The sequence below is a fragment of the Choloepus didactylus genome, chromosome 4, assembly GCF_015220235.1.
Source record: "Choloepus didactylus isolate mChoDid1 chromosome 4, mChoDid1.pri, whole genome shotgun sequence".
Lineage (NCBI taxonomy): Eukaryota > Metazoa > Chordata > Mammalia > Pilosa > Megalonychidae > Choloepus > Choloepus didactylus.
In genome coordinates, this window is record NC_051310.1 from 47,119,494 (window position 1) to 47,143,107 (window position 23,614).

The 23,614-nt window shown below is 35.0% G+C and overlaps 1 protein-coding gene across 1 annotated transcript in view; it reads left to right on the forward strand.

The window, feature by feature from the left end:
• The first annotated feature begins 245 nt into the window (after nt 1–245).
• LOC119532622 (coiled-coil domain-containing protein 170-like) overlaps nt 246–23,614 on the forward strand; it is a 50,727-nt gene continuing 27,358 nt past the window's right edge. Inside the window, exons 1-4 of the mRNA XM_037835037.1 lie at nt 246–1,657; nt 2,945–3,300; nt 5,997–6,125; nt 20,885–21,141. Of these exons, the coding sequence (XP_037690965.1) occupies nt 3,166–3,300; nt 5,997–6,125; nt 20,885–21,141 (521 nt within the window). The 5' untranslated portion in view covers nt 246–1,657; nt 2,945–3,165. The remainder of the gene's footprint in view (nt 1,658–2,944; nt 3,301–5,996; nt 6,126–20,884; nt 21,142–23,614) is intronic.

The following is a 23,614-nucleotide window of genomic DNA, read 5'->3' on the forward strand; positions in this document are numbered from 1 at the left end:
AAGATTGGCTTAATAACCCAGTGAACCTCTTTGATTAATTTTATCAGAGGCAAATGAAGTCATTGGAGGAAGAGTAAATGCTGGTTTAGTTCAGAGGAAGCCCCTGATCTAGGTTACTTAAAGCTGTGGGTTTTTTTTTTTTTTTTTTTTGGTGGTGGTTGTTGTTTATTTTATTTTGAAATAAATTCAAAGTTATAGGAACAGTTGCAAAAACAATACAAACCATGCATGGGGTTCTAACTTGTTGCTGTGAGTGGCTCTATAGTCTGTGTCCAGCTTCTCCTTCAGTATAATCTTCTAATATGGGACTTGAAGGATACGAATTATCTGTCCCAGTTATAATAAGGCCTTTCTACCTTTTATCATTTGGAAATTGTACTTGACTGTTTTTAGGTTAAACTTGTATTGATTATGCTTTTGTATCAGAAGGAATAACTGGTTCTTCACTATCAGAACAGGAAACATCAGGTGGTATATGAGAACAGCATAGAGAGAAGGAATCGGCATTCTCATTATTAGATAGATCCCTTAGTAGAGATGTTATCCTGTGATATGTTCCTGGTTTAGTTATTATTACTCTCATTCCTGAAAATATCACTTAATTTCTCCCTATGTCAGTCTTATCATATATAAATGAAGACAATGGGACAGTTAGTCTCAGCCTAAACTTACATTAGCTTTCAAAAATATTTATGCCTATGCTCCACTTTACAGTAATTCGGTCAGAACTTGGGTGGAGTCATGGCAACAGGATTTTTTTAAAGTTCTCTTTGAGACTCTGATATGCAGTCCAGGTTGAGAACCACTAGATTAGATAGTATTTGAAGTATCTTCCCAATGATTCTGGTATCAAGAATACTATTGTAAAAGTATTTCCCTAGAATTAGAATCACAATGTTTCAGACAATCTTTTACTTTAGAAATAGTGGATGGAATCATTTTCCTCTTCTCTTAAAATACTTTTTCCTTGATGGAAATGTATATATTGGAGTACAAGAATTTGACTTTAAGAATTTTACTAAAGAAATGCCCCAACTATGATTTTCATATTTGTTGGAATGTTTACTTTTACTTTTATGGGTTCATTTTCTTAAGATGAGTTTACTTATGCTTGATAAAAACCACTTTGTGGTTTTATTCCATTAATTAGAGAAATAAACCACATGTCTTATTGGATCACTTTAAGAGATTCCTCTTCTCTTCCTTGGACTTCTGTGATGCGTTCAACTAGCAACAGGTTTTTGATGTACCAACATTCTACTGGCAAATCGTTCAGGGCAGCCACTCATATTGGGCAATTCAGGTTTCTTCTGGGAATTGACATTGGATTTGGAATTTTCTCTTGTACCTGATATGGTAAAAATTTGTGATTTTTGGTTTATGCTAGAGGAAGCATAGCATACTGTATCTTTATAATCTGAAGTATTGATAAATCTTTTGAGTGTATAAAAATAGAATAGGCATGTACAAACCTAAAATTGTTGTATTTTTCTAGGGTTGGTTTTGAAAAACAATATTATCACCATCTGTATAAATTTATTTTAAATTAATTTTTTCTGTTGCTTTCTTTAGTTGTTCAACCTATCTATTTTGATGCCTGCTATGAGATGATACAGATGAATCAGAACTAGATTTTGTACTAGGACTAGTAAGGGAGGTAAGATTTGTACATAATATGCAATTTGAAATGAGGTAAAAAAAGAAAGTTATACATCAGATACCATAAGAAATAGGAGGAGAGAAATTATCTTTACTTTCTAGGTATCAAGGAAAATTTCTTGGAGGACCTGGTACTTGAACTAATAACGAAGGATTTAAATGTAAATTTTCAAGCTTCTGGTGATACACTTTGGTCCACACAAATAGCTTGATGTTTCTTAGAGGCAATATGAGTGAAAGTTGTTATGGATACTTGTTTTTAATAGAGTACAAGATTCACAACATGGCAAGGAAATAAAAATGAAAGTAAAGAGCTTTGCCTCCAGTACCTTTCTAGTTCCAGGAGTAAGGAACAATTTCTTCTCCCTTTACATCCACAAAATCTAAGTTGTTCTTTGATTATCAGGTTCTTAGACAAGAAATTGTTATAGTAATGATCTTAGGTATCAAATAAGGACAGTGGGGAAGTGACTGAAATTTCATTAAGAGATAATTGCATTTAAATAGTTGCCTTTAATATCTATTTATGTAAAGAGTCAGTTAATAGAGGCATTTCCAAAAGGACTGCAGGGTTAGTGAAGAAACTATTTTTGACCCAAGGCTTTTCTCTACGCTTTCTGTTCCACATTCCTCAAACTCACAATCCTGATTTTTTTCTCCTTTTGTGAAAATTCCTCTCATTCTGGGATGGTTCTATTTTCTGTGAGATACCATCTAGCAAAGGAAACATATATTGTAGCACTTCTAGTGCCCAGTTTTTAAATTTTACTGCTTTTTTTTTTTTCTTCTCCAGAATATATTCCTTTATCTTAAAAAAAAAAGATCTCCATTCTATTGCTTGATAAACCATATGAATATTAGTTTGGATGATGCTTTTCCTCTATTTCTTTTAATTTCACTTTTAAAAAGAACGATAATATGTTGAGTTGAACTGGTTAGGAAAATGGGTTTAAGGCAGTTCTGAAGATCTTGGGAACGTGAATTTATAAAAACTATAATGTAAGGTTATGTTTTCTCTTTCTCTAGAGCAAAAAGAGCATTATGAGCTATCACATGCTACATTGTTAACTCATGTTTGCCTTTTTATCTTTGGGCTGAATCTTGAGGGATATGGTTAGTGTTTCTGGTAGACTGAGAAAGTGAAAATAAAGGAAATTTACAAGTCAGGTATCCAAAGATATGATTAACAAGTAACATTTAAGTATGATATTATGAGGGATATATGTATATTGGCCGGTTGCTTCAACCATTTATAATCTAAACAGTGTTCTGACACTCTTCTTAGAAACCAGGTACGTCTTGTCTCCAAGCAGTACATATTCAGCCGTCAGCTGCCTCTGAGGTCTGGCTAAGCAGTGAGGGGCTGCAGTGGACCCTCCCTGAAGACATCGCTGTTGGTGCTGGGCAGACCTCAGCATCCTTGCCCGACTGCCATATGCAAACACCCCTTGGAAGTACCTTGAGTCACCATTTCTAGGCCCATTTCATTCTCCTTGTATCTCTGGCATGTCGGACCCTCAGGTTTTAAACCACTCAGATCCAGGACAACTTACTACCAAGCAAAGCAAAGAGCCCCAGGAGGCTATGCGATCAGAAGTCAAGCATCTGTCATCTCACATATCTTGGAAAAATAGGCCAGTGGTGAGTCATGTACTTTGCATTTGTATTTTCCCCATTTTTAGAAAGTGATGGTAAAACAGTCTCCCACACAGTGGAAAGCTAGAAGGAGCATAAAGGCCAGTTCTGTTTGCCCATTTGCCTGTGCTAGCTCCCAACCATGCTTTGCTAGTGAATGATGCAAGATATGAAGTTAAGTGAGCTCCCACCTCTTCATTCCTTGACTAGACTCTAGAATACATAGCAGTGAAGCATCTGAATCTAAATGGATTTTATTTATTTTCACCCTTTTGGTGGTTCTAACATTTCACTGAGATCCACAATCACAAAACAATAGAATAATGGACTGTAAAGGATCTCTGAGTTAATTTGGTCCACTCCAGTCATTTTGCAGATTAGAAAAGTAATCACTAGAGAGAGGTCACAGCAGTTTAGTGGCAGAACCAAGTAGTCTAACTCCTATTGTCTTTCTAGTGTACCATAGTACCCCCTAGGTTACATCTTGTTTTGTTAGGGCTAGGCCCTTCTGGAGATTAAATATCTTCTTATATCAGAGGGTGCCCCTTCCGTTAATCCCCCTTAGGAGTAGTATTCTGCCTCAAGGGTTTTTTTTGTTTTTTTTTTTTAGTTTTTTTAAAATTCAGTTTTATTGAGATATATTCACATACCGTACAAACTATCCGCAGTGACTGGCTCACATAAGTTGACCCATCCATTGATACTTTTAAAGCCACTAGAAAGAGCCATCCAGGCTTTAGTTTGTATCTCCTAGGAGATTAAGTCGGAGCTGGGGGTGAGGATGGGGGTTAGGGGGTGGTTTATATCCTTCCCTGGTGGCTTTAAATGAGTGACAAGCCTAGTGGTTTTTTTTGCTAGGAAGGGAAACATATTACATTAAAGGTAATTAAAAGTTCTTACATTGTGTTAATTCAAAATTCAAGTGGGTTATGCTTATGACTTTTAATTTTTCTATTTAATTCAGACACATAGAAAAGTACCCTTTACCCACCATCCAAGTTTAATAAATGTTGGCATTCCCCACCCCCTGCCAAGTTTGTTCCACTTTTTTAAAGAAATAAACCTTCACTGATAACAGTTGAATTCCCTTTTGTCTCTTTGACCCCTGCCCCACCCCCCATCTTGGGATGGATTGTATGCTGCCTATTAAAATATGCACAAAATAAAGTGGCATCAGTTTTAAGATACACCCAAATTTTAGAGATAAGAAAACGTGAAAAAATGTGCCTCTTACAATCAATGAAATATGATGTTTTTCTTTGCACATTAAAGATATAATTCCATAGTTTTCTGGTTTTTGAATCACTGTTGAGAATTCAGCCATCAATATAATTATGTTTCTTTGTAATTGTGTCTCTCCTGTTGACAGCTTTTAATATCTCTTTCTTTGGTGTTCTGCAGTTTCATTATTGGGGTATAGATGAGGAATTCTTTTTTATTTATTCTTCTTGGGATTTGGTAGACCACTTAGATTGGTTTCTTTCAATAATTCTGAAAAATTCAATCATTATTTCTTCAAGTATTGCCTTGTCCCCATTCTCTACAATATATTCTTCTTTGACTACAATTAGATATTAGACTTTCTCACTTTATTCTGTCTTTAATCTCTCCTTCATATTTAACATTTATTTTTTTCTCTATATGCTGTCCTCTTGATAATTCCTTCAGATATATCTAAGTTCATTCATTCTTCAGCTGGGTCTAATCTGCTTTCTAATGTGTCCTTTGAATTTTAAATAGAAATTATTAGTTTTTATTTTTAGTTTTTATTTGGTTGCTTTTTCCAACACCTTTAGTTATTATTTGTGGACTTTCGTGACTTACTTGTATTTTCAAAGTTTTCTTTTATTTCTTTAGATGTTGAAACAGTTATTTTATAATCTGTTGCGCAAGTCCTTATTCATAGGCATGTTCTTTTAATCTTTTAACTTTAGAAAAATTTATTTTATGCCTTTAGTACATTAAGCACTATGTGATGCATTTAAACACTTTTTTTAGCAGTTTAGGTTAATAATGCACTTTTTCTTGGTTTCATTTAAATTATATAAACTTTGTATTGAAATTTATACTAGTAACTTGTTAGAATATTTACACCCTTTTGACAATATGGGGAGATACTGAAGTTCAGGTAGATACTCCCTCACTTTGATGCATGATTTTTTTTTTTTTAACTCTTAATTTAGGTATGGCAGAAACAAAATTGATGCTGATCTACTGAACTCAGGTTCTACTTTTTTTGGTTTTTTTTGTGTGTGTGTGTTTTTGTGTGTGTGTGTCAATTTGTGTGAAGATACATTGCATGGTATCTTTATAACCAAAAATAAAGCATATACTGGGAAAATTTTCATCAAACACCTTCTAACAGTTCTAGTTTCTATAAAGTTTTTATTAAATGTGAAGTAACATTTCCTCAGTTATTTTGTGTGTGTTTTCATGATACATCAGAAGTTACGGTTATTCAGATGTGCTGCATTTACTTAAGGCTGATGTTATAAATTGTCAGGTCACATGTCACTTGCTATTTTCCTGAGACCTACTGGGTTTGTTAGGTCAAAATGAATATTTTGTGCTTGCATCCCATTTACAGGTTCTTGATTTAGCTTTGTGTAGACCAGAACTTTTTTTATATATATACAATTGATTTTGAGCTATAGGGCTGCTCAAGCACATGTGTAGGTATTAATTGCGATTTCTCTTTGCAGGCTAATTTTGATCCATCTCTTAAAGTGATTCCCACCAGGAACCTAGCCACAAACAACAAAAAGGCAGCTGACACAGGCCATCCTGATCTTGGTGGTTTGTTGGTGAAAAACAAGAATCTTTTAGCTGAGGTATATGGATTATCTAAAAATAAAACACTATGGGAAATTATATCCTTTGTAAAAGTATGGAAAGAACATTCCAATAAAAATCTCAAAATATTATCTTAACTCCATTTTTATTTTTTATCAATATTAAACTCTGTCAACATTAAGGAACACTAAGACCTAAATTTGTCTTTGCCCAAGAACCCACTTTTGAAAATGGTGCATAGCTAAGTGCTTTTGAATTGACTGCTAAATGCTGGTGTGTTAACGTTGCTTAATGACTGACATGCTCAAAATTTATGTTATAATAACCAGCTACATGTATTAGACATTTTTAATGGAAATGATGAGTTCTCATTTTAATAGACCACTAGCATATCTGTTAGTCTTATTTAATACTTGATAAAACCTCTGAGTAGCCTCAATAAATCAAAAGACATTTATGGGAAATACCTTGACTTATTCCCTGTGATGAAGACTGGAGTGCTTATAGAAATTCTTTAGTTGAGCCCAACTACCCTCAGAACATTACTGAAAAAGACAATCTCATGGGTAACCAAGGTTGGAAGTCGAAAGGCAGTTGTCATTATTCATGGTACTATGATATGGTTGTTTATGTCTGTACTGCCTCTATGGTTACCCATCAGTAAACTTCTCAGAATGCTTCCATATTTGGCTCACTGACCAGCCCATTGCATAAGTAGCTTTCTAGGATGGCCTTATTCTCCAGATCCTCTTTCTGCCTAGGATCTTATTAATTTTTTTCCTACTATCTCATCTACCAATAGCCTGATTCCAGGTTTCATTTAAATAGATGTAAATATAGATATATAGATAAATATACAATTTTACGTATGCTAATGCTTACCCTCATTTAGCATACAGAGGTGAATGGTGCTTGAATTTAAATGGAGTTTATATAGACACAGTAAATATTACATCTTTGAGAAATCTCTTACTTTTGTTTTTTCTTTTAGAAAAATGTGATGCCAATCTCTGAAATCTGGCAATTTTAAAAATTATTGGTAGCATCCTTATTCTCCTCTACAGTAAAACTTACTATTAGTACTTAACACGTTTGGGCTTTTTGATAATTTTGATTTAATTAAAGTTTGTGGCTCTGCATACTTCATAAAAAAAAATTAAAAACAAATTGTCAAAGATTATGTACCTTTTTAAAATAAATTATGTAAACTATTTTTTAAGAACTACAAAATACTTTTTAAAAGCAACTGTCTACATGCACATAAATCACATAATTATGAATATTTTTTGTCTGTTAGTCAAACAGGTATCTGAAAGGCTCTACAAGGTCACATTTTGGCTTGGTTTTAGAAACTATATGTACTTTAAAAGTATTCCTTAGTTCATATTGGCATTTTCTACATTTAATACAGATTCATGATGTTTATTGCATGGTTTCCTGTGTTAAGGTTACTTTTTTAACTTAACAGAATACCCGAACTTCAGCATTAGTCATCTTTTCCTTTTTCTGTTATTTAATCCCACAGAAACACAAATTGTCTTGATAATGCAGTTTTTCTCTTCATTGCATATATTTTTAATTTTTTTGTTATAATTAACTTTATCTCTTTGAAGGACATACAGAAATAGTCATCATGTCTTTCTTCCTAGTAATAGAGAAACAGCTGCAAGAAAGCTATTTGAGACAAGCCAGATATAGAAGGGATAAATATTATATATTCAGTTGGTGATTGTGGTGTCTTAGTTTAGGCAATATGATATTGGGCTTAAAACCCTTGCATAGTGCTCTGTGGGCTGCTGTGGTAATATGAGTTAAAATACGTTGGAAAAATGTTACTGATATGGTGTATTAAGGCCAAGTATATTAAATTTAAGAGAAATTTAATGTGTTGTGCCAGTATTTTTTAGTTTGGTTCTCACTGAAACTTTTATCTGTGAGAGCAATATGACTATGTTTATGTAAATAAGCTGTTTTTTTTCCTTTAGCTTAGTAACGAAGAGACTAGTAAAAACCTAGTAGGTGCAGGCAGCTCTGGAGAAGGTGAATGGAGGCAATACAAATTTTGCAGTTAAGAAAGTATATATCAGAATCTACTATTTTTTAATTGAAAAATTTATTGAGATAGTTATAGATTTACTTGCAGTTGTAAGAAATAATGCATAGAGACTTCTTGTATGTCTTGTATGCTTTGTCCGGTTTACAAAATACAGTATAATAAAACAACCAGAATATTGACATTGCTCACCTTATTCATATCTCCCCAGCTTTACTTGTACTTAACTGGTGTGTGCATGTGTATGTGTGTGTATTAAGGTCTATACAATTTTAATATCTGTAAAGGTCTGTACATTCACTATTGCAGTGAAGATGCTAAACAATTCTGATACCACAAGGATCACACATTTTGCCCTTTTATATCCTTGCCCACTTCCTCCCTTCTCTAATCCCAGACAACCACTGTTTGTGCCTCCATTTCTAAAATTTTGTCATTTCAAAAATGTTACCATGTGACCTAGCAATTCCACTCCTGTGTATATACACAAGAGAAATGAAAAGATATGTCCACATAAAAATTTGTACAAGAATGTTCATGGTATTATTCATAAAACCAAAAAAGTGGAAACAACCCAAATGTCCATAAATTTATGTATAGATAAGCAAAAATAAATGATACATATGCTACAACATGGACAAACCTTGAAAACGTGACACAAAAGGCCACATATTGTATTATTCCATTCATATGAAATGTCTAAAATAGGTAAATTCATGGAGACAAAAAGTATATTAGTGGTTGCCAGGGGCTAAGGGGAGCTGTAAGAATGGGAGAGACAGCTAGTGGGTTTGGGGTTTCTTTGGGGAGTGGTGAAAATGTTCTGGAATAATATAGTGGTGATGGTTGCACAAACGTGTGAATATATACTAAAACCCACTAACTGTACACTTTAAATGGGTGAATTCTATGGTATATGCATTATATCTCAATAAACAAAAATGGAACAAAAGCAATCCAATATGACTGCACAATTCTGTGAATATACTAAACCCCACTCAACTATACCCTTTAAGTGGGTGGATTTATTAATTATATCTCAATAAAGCTGTGTTTAAAATATTATATAAATGGAATTATACATTTGTAAACTTTTGGACTGGTTTTTTCACTCAGTATTATTCCCTGGAGGGAATAAGTTGTTGGATGAATCAGCAATTCTTTCCTCTTTTTGCTGAGCAGTATTCTATGATATGGATGTACCACAGTTTAACCATTCCCCTGTTGATGGATATCTGGGAGATTCCAGTTTTGGGCTATTACAAATAATTACAAATAAAAGTTCTGAACATTCATGTACAGGTTTTTGTGTAAACGTAAGTCATTATTTCTCTGGGATAAATGCCTAAGAGTGCAATTGCTAGGTCATATGGTAGTTGCATGTTTAGTTATATAAGAAACTGCCAAACTGTTTTCCAGAGTGGTTGTACCATTTTACCTTGCCACCATCAAGGTATGAGTGATCCAGTTCTCTATAGCCTAGAAGCATTTGGTGTAGTCATTTTTTTATTTTAGATGATCTGATACATGTTTAGCGGTATTTCATTTTGGGTTTAATTTGCATATCCCTAGTGGCTGACAATATTGAACATATTGTATTGAAATATGATGATGTGATGAAAATTTAAAAAGGTAATTGCCATTTGTATATCCTTTATGGTAAAATTTCTATTCAAGTATGTTGTCCATTTTCCTTATTGGATTGTTTGTTTTCTTACTATTCAGTTTAGAGAGTTCTTTATATATTCTAGATAAAAGTCCTTTGTTGAACAATTCATTTTTATCAACACGCTGCATCTCAGTTTTTCAGGTAGCCTGAATTTAGCTAAGTGCTGAACATATTTCTGGGTTATTATCTTCAAATCCAACATCAAATTATTGGAAGTTTGAGTTCTTTGACATAAAAAATAATACAGGACTGATTTTAAATCGTAGAGTTTGCAAATAAGGAGAAAATAGAAAACTAGAACTAGTAAGTCCTTTGCAAGGCTAATTGACATCATGTGGTCATTAAAAGTGAAATTAAACTAGATCTAGAAGTCAATGCTGTGGCTAGTCTTCTGACTTTGAGATTCCTGCTTTACTTAGATACTTTCCAAGAAACCGATAGAGTGTTTTAACTCTACCTAAGATTGCCTAAAAGGTTAAGTGGTTAGCATAGCTCTAATAAGGCCACTGCATTTTGCAACTCCAGGAGGCATTATTTACATGGTTTCTTATATGAATGGTAACCACTGCAGAACAGAGAATCCCCTAAACCCAAGCATTACCCCGAGGTGATGCTGAAGGACTTGAGCAATGACTGTGAATACCAGAAGTTGGGATCCATAATAATTTTGACAGGAATAGATTTTTTTTAAATTTTATTTTGAAATAAATTCAAACTTACAGGAACAGTTGCAAAAACAATACAAACTCCATACGTAGAACTCCAGCATACCCCGACCCCCTGCCCCTGATACCCCGATCGACCAACTTTAACATCTTGTCACACCACCATTTCTTTCTTTCCCTACCCCCCATCTATCATCCATCATCTATTGCTCTGTCTTCTGAACATATGAGAGCAAGCTGCACACATCCTTGAACAAACATTATAATTCACATATACATTTCCCATGAACAAGAACATGGTTTTATGCAATCCCATTAAGTGCAGCTAAGAAGTTCAAGAAATTCAACATTGATACAAAGCTTACATTCTATATTTCCTTTTTTTTTTCCTTATGTCCCATCTGTGTCCCTTTAAGCCTCCTTTCCTCCATTCTCAGATCCTACCCAGGATCATCCTTGGCATTCAATTGCAATCTATTTAGACTGTCTTTTTTTTTTTCCAATTGTAGAAACATATATACAGTCTAAATCTTCCCATTCCAACCCCTCCCTATCCTTCCATTAGTGGAATTAATCTCATTTAGAATGTTGCAATGCTATCACCTTCCCACCATCCATTACTAGAAATTTCCCTTCAACCCAAACAGAAACCCTACACTCAATTTTTAACTCCCCATTGCCCCTTCCCCCATTTCTCATAACCCATGCTCTACTTTTCATCTCTCTGGTCATATTCTCTTATACTTTCTTTGTGTTTATCGTGGGGCTAAAATTTAACCTCTTAAATCTGTAACAATCTTGTTTTTCTTTGATACCAACTTAACTTCAATAAGACGCATGAACTATGTTCCTATACTCCTCCATTCCCCCACCTTTATGTAGTTCTTGTCAAAAATTATGTATTTTACATTGAGTCCAAAACCACTGATTTCTCATTACAGTTTATGTATTTTAGATCCTGTAGGAAGTAAATAGTGGAGTTACAAATCAAAAATACAGTAGTATTGGTATTTATATTTACCATGTGATCTTTACTGGAAATCTTTATTTCTTCATGTAGTTTCAGTCAATTGTTTAGTGTCCCTTCCTTTCAGCCTGCTCAACTCCCTTTAGCATTTCTTATAGGACTGCTGTACTGGAAATGAAGTCCCTCAGCTTTTGATTATGTGGGAATGTTTTCATCTCCCCCTCATTTTTACCCTCCAGATGTTTGTGAATTCTCCAAGTCTCTGATGGTTATTGACTTCTATTTGTATTCCATTGTGGTCAGAGAATGTGCTTTGAACAAATTCAATTTTTTTTTTAATTTATTGAGGCTGTTTTATGTCCCAGCATATGGTCCATTCTGGAGAAAGATCTGTGAATACTAGAGAAGAATGTGTGTCCTGGTGACCTGGGATGTAATATTCTATATATGTCTGTTAAATTTCTCTATATCTCTCTCTCCTTTCTTTGTTTCTCTGTCAGTAGGGCTCCCTTTAGCATCTGAAGCAGGGCAGGTCTTTTATTAGCAAAATCTCTCAGCATTTGTTTGTCTGTGAAAAATTTAAGCTATCCCTCAAATTTGAAGGAGAGTTTTGCTGGATAAAGTATTCTTGGTTGGAAATTTTTCTCTCTCAGAATTTTAAATATGTCATGCCACTGCCTTCTCACCTCTGTGGTGGCCGCTGAGTAGTCACTACTTAGTCTTACGTTGTTTCCTTTGTATGTGGTGAATTGCTTTTCTCTTGCTGCTTTCAGAACTTGCTCCTCTTCAGTATTTGACAGTCTGATCAGAATATGTCTTGGAGTGGGTTTATTTGGATTTATTCTATTTGGAGTTCTCTGGGCATTTATGCTTTGTGTATTTATATTGTTTAGAAGGTTTGGGGAATTTTCCCCAACAATTTCTTTGAATACTCTTTCTAGACCTTTACCCTTCTCTTCCCCTTCTGGGACACCAATGAGTCTTAAATTTGGACATTTTATTTTATCTGTCATATCCATGAGATCCATTTTGATTTTTTCTATTTTTTTCCCCATTCTTTCTTTTGTTCTTTCATTTTCCATTCTGTAGTCCTTGAGGACACTGTGTCATTGTTCAACTTTCTCTAATCTTGTATTATAAGTATCCAGAGTCTTTTTAATTTGGTCAACAGTTTCTTTTACTTCCATAAGATCTTCTGTTTTTTTTATTTACTCTTGCAATTTCTTCTTTATGCTCTTCTAGGGTCTTCTTTATGTCCTTTATATCCTGTGCCATGCTCTTCTTCATGTCCTTTATATCCTGTGCCATGCTTTTGTTGTTTGTCTTTAGTTCTTTGATTAATTGCGCCAAGTACTGTGTCTCTTCTGATCTTTTGATTTGGGTGTTTGGGTTTGGGTTCTCCATATCATCTGGTTTTATCATATGCTTTAAGATTTTCTGTTGTTTTTGGCCTCTTGGCATTTGCTTTACTTGATAGGTTTCTTTCAGGTTATAAAAAATACCAATCTCTAATTTGTCAGATCTACAGCTTGGTGGTGTACACTTTCTCTAACTAACCAGCAGATGGTGTCCACGAGTCACCTATTCCCCTCAAGTCAGTTCTCCCCAACTTTGTCTTTGTGGTGTGTGGGGATCTGATTCTTGTAGGATTCAACTGGTGCATTAAGTTTGGGTGTGTTGTTGGTGCTGTCCGCCCTGAATGTGGGGCATGTGTCTGGGTGGTTAGGGAGGCAGAGCGGCTTTAATAATCAAACCTCCCAGGTGTTCCTGGAGATTTAAGGCTGTTGCAAGAGTCTAAGCCTTCATTTCAGTCCTGCCACTTTTGTCTTTGCTGCTGACCCACAAGTCCTTGGTATTGGCGTAGGGTCCCTGGGATTTCTGAGCAGGTCCCCCTTCTCAGCTGTGCTCTTCCAGGACCTCTGCTGAGGGAAGGTTGTGCCACATCACAAGTGCGCACCGACCCTCCAGGGAAGCCCTGGGCTGCTGGGCCATGCAGGAGCATTCCCAGACTGATGTAAAGATGGTTGAATGGGGTGTGTTGATTTTCCCCTTTTCGCACAGCTCTGCCTTCCCAGCTCTGGGACAGTTAGCTGTGGGTGCACTAAAGGCCACTGTCCATGGCCGATATTGTGGCATGTGTGTGGTGCTGCGGAAACGCTCCCTGTCACACTGGGTTTCTTGATGCGGCTCTGGGCTGTGGGTCTGGCCCCGGGCAGGAGTATCCCCAGCCCGCCGGGGAGATGGCTGCAAGGGGTGTGGTTTTTTCTCCTTTTGGCTCCCCTCTTCCCCCTGGCCCCGAGACAATCAGCAGTGGGTGTGGGAAGGGCTATACTCCACTCCAGACACTGAGGTGTTGGTACAGCCCACTCTTGCCATGCTTTGCTGTGCGGTTCTCCCTGTTGTATCTGCAGCCGCTCCTGCGTTGTTTTTTTTTTTTTTTTTTAAAGAACTAGTCCATCTCCACATGCCAACCCATGGTTTCCCCACACTGCAGTGTGGTTGCCGGACTTTCAGCTGGCTCACTCACTTGTTTCAGAATGCAGACTCCCAGTTTCACCAAATGCATGGTCCCGGTGGATTTAACAGCCCTTGTCTGGCTGGTGCATCACTGGAACTGGTGTTCTGGGTCACATTCTGGTTTTTATCTAGTATTTTTCACAGAGGTGTTTTTTTGCCCTGTCTCACCTAGCCGCCATGTTAGGTTCCTCCCTGACAGGAATAGGTTTTTAACTCAACATTTACTGAGGTTCTGTCATGTGCAAAGTACTAAAATGAGGCACTTGGAGGGTGGGGATAGAAAAATAAATGGTCCTCATCAAGAAAATTAGAAAGTGGGAAGACAGACAAACAATGAGAGAAAACACAATGCTAGGTATGAATGTCTGGAGTTCCAGGTAGAGGATAAGCTTCTTGAAGATGTTGTGGCTGTTAAGGTGAACTTTGAAGGATATAAAGGATTTTACAGAGGTTGAAGAAAAGAGTGTAGGACTGTAAAAGTAGATTAGAGCCAATGAAGGAGCTAGATAACATATTTTGAGTTTGTAGTCAGTGGGGAATTATCCCAGATTTTTGAGAAGAGTGATATAAGATCTGAAATGACAACTGAAAGCAGAATTGGATAGACTTTGCATGTGTTCTTGGGGGCATTCTGTTCATACCAATATTATTGTATCTGTTAGGGTTTATTCTATTTGTTTTCAAATTTGTCTCCCTGGCCAAGCTTGGAAAATTTTGAGAGTTCTTAACCTTCTTTGGATCTCTAGAGCCTAGCACATGCCTGGAACATAGAAGGCAGTAAGACTTATTGTAGAATGAGTGAAAAGATGGCATAGATTTGTGCAAGATTAGAGGCAGGGAAAACATCTTAGTGGCACATCGACAAAGGCAGCTGGCATGGGAAGGAAGGAGTAGATATGAAAGACATAGTAAGCAACATAGTAGAGATGTAATTAACAGACTTAGAGACTTGAGGGGGAGGATAAAGGAAAAGGGTGAATCAAGAATGATTCTGATTTCATTAATATATCTTAAAATATATAAATGAATTTAAAACTTTCCATTTATGAAACATTTGATCTTGTTTTTTAAAAGGAGATCTTTCTTGATCAATTTCAGACAATATTTCAACTATTCTCAGGAAATTAATTTACAATTAAATAAGCAGGTCTTAAAATAGAGTCTGATTTGTAATATGCAGATGAGGAAAATCATATATTTTGATAATAATTAGAGACTGACAAATGAATGCCTGAGGGGAAGGACTAAATGCTCAAGAAGTGCTTATTTTATAGCTCCTTTGCAATTGGTAAGACTAGGAATGAAAAGTTTCCCTCATGTGAAAAGGAAAGAAGGGGGAAAATATATGATCCTGAAGTTTAGCTGAAGTTCAAAGATTTCAAAGCACTTCATTATCAAATAATGTTATGTGAGGCAGTGTTTGCTCCTTGCTCTAGAGAGACTTGGCCAAGTTTCTTATTTTACTAATCATTGGATGCTGTAATTTTTTAAAGGTCTTCTGTCCACACTATTTCAGACATTGAAACTGATTTCTCTTCAGAATTTTGCCAGAACATCCTAAAAAACTGACTGCAGATTATAAGTCCTTTACCATTTCCATTTTCTCTGTAGTAGGAAGAGTGCAATTATTCTATGAGATTGCTTAAGGATCTTGACTATAGAGCAGCTGTTAATACGCATATTTTTGGTGAAATGGAACAATATTTTTGAAAGAAAAGTGCCACTCCCAGCACTTTTGTGTCAAACTGTGTATTCATACGAAACTGGAGTTTAGTTTTCTCTCTTAAAATAATGCAGATTGTTGATCTGTTCTTAATGAAAGGTTATAAAAAGTTGGCCTTAACCATCTGAGTATTCTGTCTAAAAGACAAAGATCCTATGTCATATCAGAATAATATCCTTGTTGATGTTTATGTTGACCTTATCATCCTTAATTTTGGAGGATAAGTTTTTCTCATTTTAAAATGAACTAAGTCTTTTTCTTACAAACATATTAACTCCTGTTTTACTGTTTGTTGTCACTTTGGTTAAATAAGAAACCAAATAGTTTCACGGTAACCCATTCTCCTGTTTAACATTTTAACATAATGTTCAAACGTAACAACTTTTGATATTTTTCCCTCCCAAAATCAACCCTAAAGGATATCTTTTTATTTCAAATTGTTGCAAAGGATTTGTTCTTCCACCTTGTAAAGATGAGGTGTTACAAATAGTTAATATATTACATGAGATGTGTTTGGGAACTGTTACCAAAGTTAAAAGGGATTTTCTGACTTTCTGTTGGTTAAATTTGTATGGGAAAAATATTATTCATATATTTAGAGATTGTGTACAATTTCTAAAGACTTGACAGTGTTCTCACTGTCCTGATACTGGTCTGCATGATGTTAAACAACAATATGATGTTGTTAGTCATGGTTTTAGATATTCTTAGAAGAATGTTACAAATCATGGAAACAACCATATTTCATTGTCAGTTATACTACTTTGCACTAATGCTTCTTTAAAAGTACATGTGGTCAGCTATAAGTTATCTTCAACAAAAAGGGATTTAGAAAAGAAGCAAGGCAAGTATATAAATTATGTTAAGGAACAGTGCCCAACTGAATGTGACAACCCTGGTAAATGTGTGAAGGGAAGACGGCAAAATTTCTGCTATATAAGTCAACTGTCAAATGTTTTTAATTCTGGAAATGGCTTCATTTAGAAAATGCTTAGAAGAAAATTAGTACACAGATAGTAAGCTCTTACAATAGTCACATGTATTCCTGAGCTTTAACTGTTATTTCTAAATTCTGAGATACCTTGCTCTTTGTGTATTACGTGGTAGCTCCTGGAACTTTGGGTATCTGTGTGAAACCTGAGACTCAGACTCAGAGTTCTACAACTCTGGAAGTGCTAAAGGATTAACATTACTCCATACAGCAACTGTTAAAGAAGCTGAAAAAAGATCAACTGCGATTAGGGATGTAAATGAGGCTGATCTGGTTAAGACTAAGGTAAGTTAGAATACAGGGTAAAAGATGATATTGTCCATATTTTAAGACTTTAATTTCCATGTGAGACCAAAGGAAGAGAGATTTGTTTTGTCCAAAATATAAATTTTGTGTAGCACACTAATCTAATTTGACTTGTCTGGTCAGTTTATTTAAACAACCAATGAAGCTTTATTTGACATGGAACTTAGAATAGGGAATGAGATCTTAGTATTCTGTACAAGTTGATATAATACCCTGATGCATTTCAGGAGGAATTGGGGAAAAAGTGTGGAAATATTAAACTTCTTCACCTGGGGAATTCCAACCATTCTCTCAAGCAATAGGGACTCCCAATTTGCTCTAAAATATATGAGCCCTGTCAAATAAAAGGAAAACTTATTTCTATAATGATGCAATGCCTAAGAGTCACCTCCATGAAAATCTCCATGTTGCTCAAATGTGGTCTCTCTAAGCCAGACTCTGCAAATAAACTCACTACCCTGACCTCTGCGTGGGACATGACTTCCAGGGGTAACCTCCCTGACACTATAGGATTGGCAATAGATTCATGATCTAAAGGGGAAAAAGAAGTAAAAAAAGTTTCAACAGCTGAGATTTCAAATTGAGTCAGGAGATCATTCGGAAGGTTAATCTTATGCAGGTCTCAGCCAGATATTGCCACATATTCCTGAAAACCCAAAGAATGCCCCAGGTTCTATCTAAAATCTATAAAAAGTTATTTCCCCAATGTAACATAGTTATACCACCTAATCGTAATCTTTCTACTCCTTTTATTTAAGCCTATAATTTTCCATTTATTTAAGTTTATTTTTCAGAGACTTAAAGCCTCCAGTTTGTTCTTATGCCAGTTAAGCCCTGAAACCAGAAGTACCAGTATCTCCAAGTATGACAACCAGTTTCATTCCTTGATCCCATAAAGTTGATGCCCCTTTTCAGCATGAAGAAGTTAGAAAGGTTGCCACCCAGATATCCCTCAAGATTCAGGAATTGACAAAAGCAAAAGGGAGGAATTAAACCAAGAAATTAAAAATTAACAAATGATTCTGGTTAATGAATCATGATATAGCTGTTCTTTTTCCTTCTAGTATATTGTAGAATAGCCAAAATTTAATACATGAAATTACTGAAACTGGGTTCAGCCTTGTTTATACTTACTATTGTGATGTTTTTTCTAGCCTAGTTTCAGTTCTATTTATACTTATTATTGTGATGGTTATTATAGCCTAGTCTCAGTATACTTGCTATTATAATGGTAACAACTCCATCTCCCCTTGTTTGAGTCCATAAAAACCCTGAATTCCTTAGACTCTTGGAGATAGATTTTTGGATCAATAGGCCATCTGATATCCTGCTTCCCACTTAACAATAAACTCTTTATTTCTATGGAAAAAAAAAAAGCACCCTTAGGGATGAAGTCAGGGCATCTCTGAGGCCATGCATGCTGGCCATGATAAGTTCATTGAATTCCAGGGACTCTTCCTCACCCTAAGGAAAATTCATCTGACTTCCAAACTGTAAGATGCATTTTTAAAAAACTGCATTTACATATTTTGTGTTGTTTAAGGTAAAAAACATAATATAGAATTTGTCATATTCAGTTAGGCACTGTTCCTTAATATTGTCATAACACTTCCAGAAGTATTGTATAGATGTAGACATTTGAAATGTTGCTTTTATGTATGCATGGTGTGCATGCAAGTGAACTAAGTTTTCTTAAACTTTATTTTTTCTGGTATATCTTTGTAAATAAATGACAGTTAACTGAAAATGAGTCATCACACTGGTTTACATATATATCTTGTTTATTGCCATCTGGCCTCAACAAATTGAAAAGTAGAATGTGTTGGTGTTTTATGTTTTTAGTATTGGATGCTTCTGGGGCATTTGTTTTGTTTTCATAATAAAAAGCAACAAAAAAGTGCAAAAAATATTTCTAAGAATGACAGTACTATTCATTGAAAGAGGGAACATAGGAAGAAGAACATATTGGGAGTGGGGCTGGAGAAAATAATTTTGAATACCCATATGCAAGAGAAAAAGAAGTACAGAAAACAGAAAAGAAGTAAACAGGAACAGTAGAAAGAAACTGCCAGTTTCATGTAAGTGGAGGGGAAAAAAGTTGTGAAGGGGGTTGTATCAGTCTTGGATTTGCTGTAGAAAACAGAAAACTTTCCAGGTATTTCAAGCAGAAAAATGATTGAATACAGGAAAGTATGTGTTTACAAAATTGACTGGAAGGTCTGGGTGTGGGAGTTGGGGCCAAAGGACTCTAAACTGCAGCAGTGAAGGGGAGAAATGCATTTTTGACTTGAGCTCAAATCTTACAACTTCCTCTTCATGACTTTGTCCATGCCCTCTAGCACTTCTGCTGCATTTCAGATAGTTGTCTCAATGACTTAGTTGCTTCTGCAATTAATTAGGGAAGTTTGTGGCATGCTTTTGGATGACTTCATTGGAAGTTCCTAGGGAGCACAAACTTCAATTTAATGTACTAATAATATCTATAATTTTTGAGGGTTTAATTTGTGCCAGTTACTATGCTAGTAACTTGATTACTTGGCTTTAATTCTTGAAACCACCCTGTAAGATGGGGAAGAAAATTTCACTGATTTGCCTATGGCCAGAGTCTATGTTGTTTCTCCCAAGCATGAAGTCTTTCTACTATTTGTAAACTCTGCATTCACCTAGGGGTGTGGGTGTGTGTAAAATGGCAATGTAATAAAAAACAAGACATGAGGGTATGTTTTGAGTGAGAACATAAAAATGTCATTTTAATTTCATAGATTTCATATATATGTATATGTATGGCACCATATACGCATACTGGACTAAAGACTTATTTTAAAATACTTGGTCTTCATACTGCATTTGCTGGTAGAAATTATAGCACGTCTAATTAATGCAATTTCTTTCAGTAACAAAATATTCCTGATCTTTTCCTAGTTATTAAGCTAATGCTCTTTTATAATGCCCAGTAAAACCAAATATGTCTTTTTTTTTTTTCTGTTTTCACTCTGATCCTACTGTCAGGATCAAATGCAGCCTGTTAAAAAATGTGATTGACAAACTAGATTAAAAGTTAATGATTAACGGGCACCTGAATGTAGCAATACCTCAGTTTTTGTTTAACTGATGTAGTTTGTTCACTTATCAGACGGAAGAGCAGAGACTTTTAAAATTCTAACCAAAGATGTATCTGTCACCTCAGAGCAGCAGTGGCCCCATCCTTCTAATACTACTTGGGGTCTTCCTCAAACAGCAGCGTGTGCTAGCTCTCCTGTGTCACTTCCTTTTCACAAACCATCACTCTTGCTTCCCTTCACAACTAACTTTATGATCTCTTCTTTCCTTTATTTGGCTTTTATTTTTTTATTTTTTAATATTTCAATTTTATTGAGATATATTCACATACCATGTAGTCATACATAGTTGCCTTTTAAAAATATGTAATCAGTTTTAGCCTTGCTTAACTTTCTTGACTCCCTTCTCCACCCATTTCTCTGATGAGCTCAAGTAAGGCCAGGAACCAAGTGGTATAAACACAGACCCTCTTTAGAAGAGAGGATTGTGAATACATTGCCCTTGTGAACACATGTCTTGAAGCAAAATATTTATGGCCCAAAGTATCAAGTATTTTTTTTTCTGTTCAAATTATGGAATTAACAATTGGTACAATTTACTCTAGTAAAACAGCAATTTTAATGCTTATGAGTATAAAACCACTTATTCCAATCACTATGTGCCAATTTGATTTTACTTTTAAATTATATTGAGCACTGGAATATTGGGATATACTGTTTAATTTGATAGGTTTCATTTTATTGTATGATAATGTATAACTTAGATACCCATCATGAATTTAAATTATGAATTTTAAAAAATCAAAATTATAAATGATTTTAAGTAACATTTTGCCTTTCTCTTTAGGTCAGGAATCTTCAAAACAAACTTCTCATAAAAGAAACTTCATTGCAAGAGATGAAGTCTGAGCTAAAAAGTTACAAAGAAAATAATGCCCAACAATCTTCCCAGATAACGTCCCTCAAAGATGATATCAAGGACTTAAAGGAACTTAATGCTTCTCTAACAAGAATTAAGACTTTGAAAAATACCAATATTCAGATTCTTGAAAGAGGCAACTGGGATTTAACTGAACGAATTAAGGAACTAGAAAACCATGTAAGGTAGGGAATTCTCTACTTTGTTTTCAAACATGTCTCTTGTTACAGCTTGTAAATAGTAAATGCAGTCTATACTCCTGATTCATCACAGAATTTAAATCTGGAAGACTTTCACTTAATAAGTGATCCAATGTTATTACATTTTGTAAAAATATTTTTTTCAAGATATAATTCACATACCATAAAATTCATCCTTTTAAAGTGTATGATTCAGTGGTTGTGCAACCATTACCACCATCTAACATTTTTATCACCCCAAAGAGAACCCCCATATAATATGTAGCCTTTTGTGTCTGACTTCTTTCACTTAGCATAATGTTTTCAAGGATCATCCATGTTATAGCATGTATCAAAACTTCATTCCTTTTTTTTTAATGGAAATAAATTCACATAACATAAAAACTATTTTAAAGAGAACAATTCATTGGCATTTAGTACTTTCACAATGTTGTGCAACTACCATCTCTCTATAGTTCCAAAACATTTTCATCACCCCAAAAGGAAACCCCATTTTCATCAATTATTCCTTATGCCCCCGTCCTCCAGCCCCTGGCAACCACCAATCTGCTTTCTTTCTGTCTCTATGAATTTACCTATTCTGGACTTCACATATAGATGGAGTCACACAACATATGACCTTTTGTATCTGGCTTCTTTTACGTAGTCTAATGTTTTTGAGGTTCAACCAAGTTGAAGCATATTATCAGTACATCATTCCTTTTTATATATGAATAATATTCCATTTTATGTATGTACCACAATTTATCCATTCGTCCATTGATGGACACATGAGCTGTTTCCACCTTTTTGCTATTGTGTCACTATGAATATACATGTATTTATTTGACTACTTGTTTCCAGTCTTTTGGATATATATACCTAGGAGTGGGATTGTTGGGTCATATTGTGTTTCTGTTTAACTTTTTGAGGAACTGCCAAACTATTTTCCAGAGTGGTTTCACCATTTTATATTCCCACCGGCAATGTATGAGGATTCCAGTTTTGCCACATTCTTACCAACAATTGTGTTCTTCCTTTAAAAAAAAAAATTATAACCATCCTAGTGATTGTGAAGTGGTTTCTCATTGTGGTTTTGATTTGAATTTTCCTAATGACTAAAAACACTGAGCATCTTTTCATGTGCTTATCTTTTTTGGAGAAATGTCTATTCAAGTCCTTTGCCAATTTTTAAATTGGGGTTGTTTATCTTTTTGTTTTTGAGTTATAATAGTTCTTTATATGTTCTGGATACTAGACCTTTATGATATGATTTCCAAATATTTTATCCCTTTCCATAGGTTGTCCTTTCATTCTCTTGATAATGTCTATATTTTTTATTGTGGTAACATATATACAACACAAAATTGTCCATTTTAACCACTTTCATGTGTACAATTCAGTGTTATTAATTACATTCAAAACTTAGTGCTACCATTACCACCATCCATAACCAAAAATTTTTCATTACCCCAACAGAAACCCTGTACCCATTAAACAATAACTCCCCATTCCCTACCACCACCACCACTGGTCCCTAGTAACCTGTAATCTACTTTCTGTCTCTATGAATGCACTTATTCTAGGTATTTTATACACATGAAATCATGTTTGTCCTTTTCTGTCCGGCTTATATCTCTTGTCATGATGTCTTCAAGATATATCTATATTGTAGCATGTTTTAGAACTGCATTCCTTTTAATGATTGAATCTATTCCATTGTATGTATATACCACATGTAGTTTATCCATTCATTCATTAATAGTAAATTGAGTTGCTTCCACCTTTTGGAAATTGTGAATAATGCTGCTATGAACATTGGTGTACAGCTACCTGTTTGAGTTGCTATTTTCAATTCTTTTGGGTATATACTTAGAAGTGGAATTGCCAGACCATATGATAATTCTATGTTTAACTTTCTGAGGAACTGCCAAACTGTCTTCCACAGTGGCTGCACCATTTTACATTCCCACCAACAATGTACTAGGGTTCCCATTTCTCTACTTCCTCACCAATACTTGTTATTTTCCATTAAAAAAATTATAGCCATCATATTGGGTGTGAAGTAGTTAATGATGTCTTTCATGCACAAAAATTGTTTATTTTGATGATGTCCAATTTGTTTTTTTCCTTCTGTTGCCCTGCTTTGGTGTCATAGCTAAGAATCCATTCCAAATCCAAGGTCATGAAGATTTTCCCCTGTGTTTTCTTCTAAGAATTTTATGATTTTTAGCTCTTATATTTAGGTCGTAGATCCACTTAGGGTTAATTTTTGTGCATGGTGTGAGTTAAGGGTCCAGTTTCTGGGTTTTTTTTTTTTTCTTTCTTTCTTTTTTTTTTTTTTTTTTCCATGTGGAAATTTAGTTTTCCCAACATCATTTGTTGAAAAGACAATTCCTTCCCCATCAAATGGTCTTGGTACTCTTGTTGAAAAGCAATTGAACATAGATGTGTGGGTTTATTTTTGGGCTCTCAGTAA